Source organism: Trichoplax adhaerens, genomic scaffold (genome assembly GCF_000150275.1).
Source record: "Trichoplax adhaerens TRIADscaffold_3 genomic scaffold, whole genome shotgun sequence".
In the NCBI taxonomy this organism is placed as follows: Eukaryota; Metazoa; Placozoa; class Uniplacotomia; order Trichoplacea; family Trichoplacidae; genus Trichoplax; species Trichoplax adhaerens.
Genome location: NW_002060945.1, coordinates 9,353,260 through 9,362,398, shown reverse-complemented (window position 1 = coordinate 9,362,398; position 9,139 = coordinate 9,353,260). Strand labels below are relative to the sequence as shown.

The window sequence follows — 9,139 nt, the reverse complement described above, 5'->3', positions numbered from 1 at the left end:
TGTATTTTGGAAGAAATAGATATTCCCTAATTACACATTATTACTTAAATAGTATTTACAAATTTTTTAATCCAAAAAATATCTTAGGATTCGGCGATATTCGATAAGCAGAACGTTGATAACGCTCTAGTTCGTTAATCTAAATATTTTATAAAAAAATAATAGATAAATGCGTATTGTTAATATCATAGTCTGAGATGATAAATGGCCGAGACGTTTCTAAAATTAGAAACATAATACTAGGTGCATAGTAAAGCACCATAACAGTAATAGAATTAAGAATGATATCTAAAAAGGCTAATGTTCGGTTAGTAGATAGTTTCCAGTTATATATCAAAATATACCCATTTTTGATTAGGCTAACCTTATTACTGATATCTCTAATCTTGGTAAAGTTATACAATCCATTAGCTAAAACTTTAGGGTTGCCGTCATTAAGAAAAGTTAGATCTTGGATGAAAACACCTATTAAAGCAATAAGGATGAATCTTAAATCAGTTATAAATATAACGAGATTATAATAGTATCCTAAATAAATGCAAGCTAAGTAATTAATTGAATATAAATTCTAGCTGTTTGCATTACCAAAAAATGGAATGCATGGACAGCTGGTTGGGATATCAGCCAAGACTTTACGATAACTGATATAATTTCGATCAGGCTTCATAAAATCTTCCATTTCATTCAATAATTTAACATACTTATGGCCGACACACTACAAAAAACATAAATCAATCATAAGATGCGTAAGTAAAATTACAATAGCAGAGCAATAAGTTGCTAAGATTGGCGTAAATTACAGAATAATATCAAAAATTGAACTATATTCATAGTGCAAATGACAAGATGTAGATATCATGCATGGAACATTATTTCGAATTCTTTTATAAATGTATAAATATATATATACATATAAATGAAAAATTAGGAAAAGGAATATTACGTATAATAATAAGCTAACCTCCCAGGATTTCTTTAATGATCTTATCGGATGGATGTTAAGACCTCCAACTATACTAGCCATTGTACTGTAGTTGCGAATTATTTTACAATGCTAATATATCGGAAACAATTTTTAACATTATTTAGTAAAAATTTTTTGATAGTTTTAATGAGCCACGAAGCAATAAAGTTATCGTTACCTTTGCTATTTCAATAAATTTCTCCATAGCCTGAGCACGTCCTCGACAATCTAAAGTGCGACAAATTTCAGTTCCGACCCAATAACAAACTGTATTCCATCGCTTGATATAGGCATTCAAATTGCCAGCAATTTCAGCCTTGTCTTTATCATCTCTACATACTAAATATTATATATTAACCGGTTAATCCATAGACCTTTAAATAATTCATGAAATTGCTATACACTACTACCATTTCGTAGAACTGTGCTTATAATATTAGCATTCCAATTAATGATACATTATGAATGCTAATTGAATAGATTAAAAAGAAATAAAATATTTTACCTGATTTCGATCCCCATAGATGACATAAGACTTCATTTGGGCCGATTGATCTTAATATTTCCAAATCTATCAGAGTTAGCTAGCCAGAGTAAACAAATGAGTAAGTTAAGAAACTGAGAGTATTTTACGATGTACCTCGTTACTAGAAGTATACGCATAATTAAACTAATATATACCTATAAAACGAAAGGAAAATTTTACAGGTCCTATTTTGAGTTAAGTGTAACTATTTCTTTATCAACAGAAAATTGAAGAATAGAATTCTAATAACCTGTTCTGCAATTTGCTGCGCAGGTACTTGCATTATACATATTTTTTTAATATCTTTTATATTGGTTAATTTCGATTGTGTTGATGGGCCATACCAGGTTGCAGATGAATTTTCTGAATTATTACCGCTTGCGAGCTTTTTACTCTTTAAATCGGCAATACCTTTGGCAGCATTGTGAAACGCAGCATCAGAAACCAGTAAAGTTTCAACGAAGTCATCTACATGCTTTAACTGTAATATGTTTAAATTTATATAAGCATGGATTTTAAATAATTAGAATTATTATAAATCCTCTAAATTCTTTAAATTATGACACTTTTTAAATTAAGCTTAGTATGCATCTTAAGATCTGTATTCTTACACAGGAAAATATTTAATAGGATCAGATGTAGATTTATTACTAACCATAGACTCGTTTCCCTGAAAATCCCACCAACATCTTTCCATCCATTGCATCAAGGTATTGATAGTCCTAGTTGGAATAGTATATTAACTTTTATAACTTGATAGACTTAATAATATACTTAAATCTTGAGCATCAAAGAATTTATAACACTAATCTAACAAGCAACAGTGGCATTCTCTTGAGATACTAGTACAGTGTATTTTTAGAGATTTATATTATAAAAGATAATTCCTTTCATGTAATCAATTCCATTGGAGATAGATTGTTGTCAAGACAGCAAGAAAATTTTATGAAGTTTAGTCTTTGCTAATTTTCTTACCTTAATCTAATGACTAATCCCCATTTCTCGACGTATTCAAGCTCTTCTTGCGTTGCATCATAATGCAACATGACATTAAATGTAGTTACAGTTAAGAACAATAAATTTGTTTTTACTCGCTAAAGATCATTGCAGTCAATGATGGATTATTTACTATTATTACTTGTAAAATATCTAATGATAAAATATAGGAAATTAAGTTATTCATTAGAAACATATTATAGGATAAGAATAAAGTTTACGTGCTCTAGCTTAGCCAATTATTAAATTAGTAATTGGAAGGAAATAACACTATACATCATAAGTATCTCTAAGAAAGGACAAAAGTGCTAGAGTTCTACCAAATTACTTCATATTTCATTCCGCTGTAATTGATGTAGGTTTCAAAGTCTGAGCAATAATATCTTTAATCATCTTTCATTTATCGAATTCTAATATTGTAGTTGTCTTCCAAATAATTTCGACCTGGGTATAATTTTCAATAAGCTAACACAAACTCAACTCTAGCTACATATTAATTAATGCTGTGGTTATATTTATGCAAGTAATCCATAATTCATACATAGTATATTAAAGATATCGAGATAGCAGCATTTGTAGTACTGCTTCCGGTTTAGCAAAGTGTCGATAGCCAAGAAGGAAAGCTTTAACATAGCCGACGTCTACATAAAACAACAGAAGATAATTTTTGGCATATTTATTTCAATGCACGATAATTTACAAATGCTCACAGTATAACAAGGTTTTAATTCTATTTATTGTAAGTTATTACTTCTATTTTTAATATTGGAAATTAATAACTGGTATAGCAAAGCATTAATCTTTTATCACATTTTACCTGCACTGTCCTCACAGGTCAATTGTTCAACTAATTTTTCGATAGTTCCAGCTGCTACAATATATTTATCTTTCCTCCATGTTAGAATCATAGTTGGTTTATCCTCTGGTTAGATAAAATGATATTTATCAATTTTGTTTTACTTGCATTTCTTTTTTTTATATTTGCATATAATCATTTTTAGAAATATAGGACTAATAGATCACATCAAATCACAATAATAAACACAAAAAATAATAATTTTTACTGAAGTCGTATTTATCCTCATCAAAAAACTTTGACTTTAATCTTTCACAGTACGCCGAATATACTTGTATTGAAATCAAGATTGAAATATAAAATTACTATTGAGCATTTTCTGGTTTACTGCTATTTACCTTCTTTAAAGACAACATCTTGATTTTCTTTCGCAGTAGTAGCTTTAGGAGTGGCTGAACCTCGACGTGTAAAGAATCTTTGGGAAATAATCGGTGATTGTCCTATATTTTGATATTTTTGTATTGGAGTAAAAAAAACAAGAATTAATATCTAATAATAGATACAAGATTATAAAATTAAAATAATATCAATATAGCTCATTGTGATAAAATTTTATATCAGACACACGGCCAATTATCTATACTAATCCATCATCATATCACGTATCATTACTATTGTTGTCGTTGCTGTTATCATCGTATTAACTTTATTAATCATCAACACAATTTCTTTATTGGTATCATCATCATTGATAATTTATATCTATCTGTCTAAATTTAACTATTACTATGAACATCGTATATCACTTTTTTACAGTAAAATATTGCTTTCATATTTAGATTTCAGTATTATTCTTTAGTGATTATTTTTAATATCCCATCGTTAAATAATTAAAACCATAACTAGCTCATATAGGATTAAGTTACCCACTATATAATTTACTTAATGTCATCGAACAATACTCAAGTGTAAAACTCTATTCTACTAGTTTCTGTCAGAGGTGTAAAATTTGCATGTGAAAATTTTAAGAATGCTCATACATGAGAATTATCCAAAAATAAGGGACTCCTTCGAGATTAATTACCCAAAATCTATTATAAATTAGTTTTCAACAATATGGATGATTGTTTCCTATGATCGATAGTTTTACTACGTATACTTCTTTTCCAAGACGCATTTATAGTGGCTCCTGGGTAACTTGAATTTGCTCATATCGTTAATTTACATATCAGTGAGTGAGTTATAGTCTACAAACGAATAATGGATGTAATTAAAATTATCGATACTTTAATATCAATTTCATCTTGGAATCTCTGTTTTTCCATATATGGCAAGGTATTTACGTGATTTATTAAAAAACAAAATCATTAATTAATTAACATTATGTTATGAGTAAAAATATATCAATCAGTTGCACTTTAAAAAACTAAAGCTTTAAGCATATCTTATGCTTATCTATTGGACCGATCAAATCTAGGCGATACGTTGTGATTGAATATAGTCATTTTTTAGTACTACCGTAGTTTAGTGTAAAATCAGCAACTCTAATTTCCTAAATATACAATGATAATATTACAGCTTCGAGTGTGATATAGGTATACCTAAATAAGACTATTCTCATGTGTTAAAAAGTCTAAGCAAAAGCAACGTGCATGAAAATGTGTTGAAGCTGAATAAAAAGCCTACGATTTTAATTAATGAACCTATCTTAGTGCTTAATTATATTTATTATTTTTTTAAATTTGTAGATTTAATTTTCTCTTGCGCAAGCTTATTCTTATTGAAAAGATAATTATTACAGGTAGATATTATAATCACTACGATGATAGAAAAACTAATTAAAAACCGGATTAATCTATCGTCTTTATTAAAGCCCCTCTTGTTAGAAATTCAGAAGAAAGTCTTCTTATCTTAATAAGAGACTCCTTCGAAATCCTACTTTCTTTCTATTGCTATGTTGATAACTATCGTAAACTACACACGAAAGAAATTAATATCCATTTAATAACAATATTATAAATAAAAGCTCATCGGTAAGTAGACTTCTTTATTATGTTAATAAGTACTAATTCAGCAAAATCTTTATTCTTTATATTAAGTGAGTGAAAATTTTACCGAACTAGTACTTTATAGTGATAGTTATTGCTTAACAACTTACTTGGAGAGGAAGACGGTGATCGCATATTTACGGAAGCCGCAACATTTAATAAAGCTTTTTGATTAGCGTGAGTAATCTAATCGCCGATATCAAAAAAAAATTTAATATTTACGAACAGAAAACGCGTTGTCCTGGCTAGCAGGAAATAAAGCATTAGAATGCCTTATAAATACAATATAGGTAAAATAAAAAATTAGGAGTTAAAGAAATAAAAAAATACTAGGAAAGAATAAACCAATGTATAAATTTGAAATTGCATCTATAATGTATTAGCATTCAGATTAGACTGACATTGGTTTATTAGAAATAGAAACCACAACGAGATAAGCCTATACTAATATCCGAACATCAATTACGGAGTTATGCTCTAAAAGTATAAATATGATGTAGTTAATATAGCATAAAATTTTTAAGAATTAAATAACGATACAAAGGAAGCTAGTAAATTAGAGGATATACGTCAAGAATGTAGAGAAATTCTGGAAATACTAGCATCGAATTGACGGCTTTGCTGACAATTTACTCTATTTATCTCCGATAGATACAAGTCTAGAAATGGCTACTGGCTCATAACCAGTTATAATTAAAACTGTACTTCTTCAATATACTAGCAAGAAAAAGAGAGTATGGATATGTAGCATTGGAATAAATATGACTTTAAATCTAATACAATAAGCTAATCAGGTACATGACTACTAAAAATGAAAGCTTTTATCCTCTACAATCATCTATTAAACGGCATCGGTAAAATTTTGTTTTAAAATTAAATTACAATACATTAAGCTATACATCGTTAAATGGAAATAGGTCATAAAATTTCAGTCAGAGTTTTATGATAAGAAAATAAAATTACGCGTTAACCCTATTTATCATTCTGTACACTTTGAAGGAATCATAACTTTTAAATTAAAAATATAAGATAAAGCTTACATTGTATAAATCCACAGCCGATGATGCACGATGTTCTAAATTAGCTTCGTCATAAGAACCTAATGGGAAATTTTATATTAAAAAATGTAACTTATTATGGTATCAAATCGTTAAAGTAGAGAAACATTAGACCATTATCTATGATGAGCTAGACAGCTACTTTTATGCAGCCATAAATCAAGAAAATATACAAAGATGGTAAGATTTTCTATTTCAAACATACGGTCTGCTTGTTGATCTGGCATTAGAAATTCGACTACGCAATCACTAGTTCGAAGTTTCGGATTGGAGGTAACAAATTTGAGGATGCCTTCAACCTAATTGAATATAGAATCAGGATATTAAAATGACTAGTTTAAACTTCTATTTTTAATTCCACTCCTAGATAATGTCTTGAAGAAAATTTATTTCCAAATTTTAACAAGATTGATGTATTTTCTCAATTATATTAGAAAAAAACAAGTTCAAAACACCAAGTATTGAGAATAAAAATTATCTACTCAATTCAATAAGACTGATTGAATGAAAATTAATAGGGCTCATTTGATGTTAAAGACTGATGATTAATTTTTAATTTAGTATCCAGTCATGTAATATTACGAGCAGATAGCTGAAAAATGAAAATATCAAACATCGGACTGAATTTTATATCATAATGCCGATGTTAACGTTAAAAAGTTTCCGTCCCATAGATTATTGCAACTTTTTATATCCGTTTAAAAATTGGCAGCTAGAAGGTGTAGACTAATAAACTATAACTATAATGAACAACATTTATCGTTCAAAAGTACTCTAAATTATCGTAGCTGTAATCTATTCAGGCCAAAATGGAAAAAAAGGCAAGAGCTCAAGCACATAAAGACTAGGATTAATTCTAGTCATTCCAAACTACTCCAGATTGCCAGAGTTTTACGTATATCCACTTAGGCAATAAAAAATGAAGGCCACAAGTGCATAATGATTATCAATACCTATCGCTTAGAATAGTTTAATCTTTATTAAAAAGTTCTATTCGTGAGACTAAATTGGCATCAGTAAATTAAGAGCCAATAAATCAAAATACTGTCAATTTATATATAGTTGAATAAAAGAGAAAAATAGCTATAGCTGATATACTAGCATAAAGTGACAAACTTTTAACATTGAATCGATTTTAAACTAATACAATTTTATACCTTTTGCAGTTGCTTTTGCTTGTCTTTGCTGAAAAATCGCTTAATTGGCTTACTTGGTAGTGGCCCTGTATCGAACGACATGATGATTCTTGATTAGTAGCTGATAATTTCTTTTTTACGGGAAGGGGGTAGGAATAATAGAACGAACGGCAATAATCCTTGTAGCAGTCGTACTTAATGACTACTCTTGTAGGCAATTTTAATTTGTAACAGAAATAGTTTTACAATACCCAGGAGTTTATGCTACTTTTTAGGAAAGCAAGATTACTATAACCAATTAGATAGACTAAAAATGGACAGACGATTTTCCTTAAATATATAGTAGTTTGCATTCTTTTAATCGTTGTCTATATTTATTCATATCATAACAGTAAAGCATTGATGCTAATATCGATTAATAGAGAGACAAAGTTTTATAATGACAAAGCAGACATCATGAATATTATATAATTAGAGATGATTGTACACGACGATATTGACAACATAATTCAACAACAATTATAGTCCTACTTGTAATCTTGATAGTGAAGAGACATTGATTTTTCTGATGACAATTCTTACCTTCATGGTCAATTTTGGATAGTTTATCGTACAACTTGCAAATTTGCTTGAATTTTCTTATTATAGTATAGGATAGACTTTGGGCCTAGATTGAAATGATAAATCAATGTCTTAAATAGGAGAAAACGTTTCTCAAATGATTTTCTATTGGTTCATCTAGCCCTATATTTGTCTGTTTTCATATCGTCTGGATACAATATTCATGCTTAAGATTTAAAGTCTTTTGCATTTCACTGAATGAAATAGCCTGTCTAGTATTGGCTAGTCTATAGGACTAATATCTTCCAATAACTGCATAGTTTTAATATCGTTGTTATTGATTGTCTATATTTGTCTTAGTTGTTATCATTACCCTACTATGGCCGTTGATTAAACGTAATGATTACTACCAGCACAATATTTGTCTAGCATCAGAGCCATTAAACGGCGAGAAAATACAACTTGTATTAAGAGTATTGTGGAATAATAATGCCTGACCACAGTTCTTCTCTTTCATTTATCTACGTTTAGCTATTCCTGCATTGTGTTGTAATAAGATCAGCAGTTAACGCGGTAGCCATTGCAATAATTATTCTACAGTCAGAATAAAGAAGCATGATACTACACTCTGTTGCAATAGAGTTCGGATATGGTCATTTTCTATTGGTTCTCATGACGAAAAGTGATTACGCCACAACTCTGGCTGTAAAGTCTTTAGCATTACGATATTAGTCCAATATCCTAGTCAAAGACATAGGATATTGAATTCTTTTCAAGAGAAAATGTTATTTACGGGTCTATTCAATTTTAAGGATAATCATACAGGCAAGCTAGTGTTTACTTGTCTATGTTTAGCTTTTAATCAATCAAACTTTTGTGATGTGATTGATTTAATAAATTTACCATGCTATATTGTTCCCATGTTAGAATCAACAAGAATAATCTGTATATTAAAATGATAAATAAGATATTATCAAGTAAAAGGTACAAGTATAGTATATGAAGTAGAACGAGCGAGAAATCGACCTTGTATTAAAAAATAATAAATTGTAAA

At 29.0% G+C, this 9,139-nt stretch overlaps 2 protein-coding genes across 2 annotated transcripts; both read right to left on the bottom strand.

Moving 5' to 3' along the window:
• Positions 1 to 55: 55 nt before the first annotated feature.
• TRIADDRAFT_55070 (uncharacterized protein) lies at positions 56 to 2,536 on the bottom strand (the record flags this gene model as incomplete). The annotated part of the gene is made up of 9 exons (XM_002110696.1): positions 56 to 139; positions 365 to 465; positions 586 to 715; positions 962 to 1,054; positions 1,143 to 1,303; positions 1,470 to 1,548; positions 1,741 to 1,971; positions 2,146 to 2,212; positions 2,466 to 2,536. 9 exons carry the CDS (start codon positions 2,534 to 2,536, stop codon positions 56 to 58), a joined length of 1,017 nt encoding a protein of 338 aa, XP_002110732.1.
• A 499-nt stretch (positions 2,537 to 3,035) lies between these two features.
• Positions 3,036 to 7,626, bottom strand: TRIADDRAFT_55069 (uncharacterized protein; the record flags this gene model as incomplete). The annotated part of the gene is made up of 7 exons (XM_002110695.1): positions 3,036 to 3,127; positions 3,304 to 3,408; positions 3,681 to 3,782; positions 5,441 to 5,516; positions 6,371 to 6,429; positions 6,594 to 6,687; positions 7,546 to 7,626. The coding sequence occupies 7 exons, from the start codon at positions 7,624 to 7,626 to the stop codon at positions 3,036 to 3,038; spliced, it is 609 nt and encodes a 202-aa protein (XP_002110731.1).
• Between the last annotated feature and the right edge of the window lie 1,513 nt (positions 7,627 to 9,139).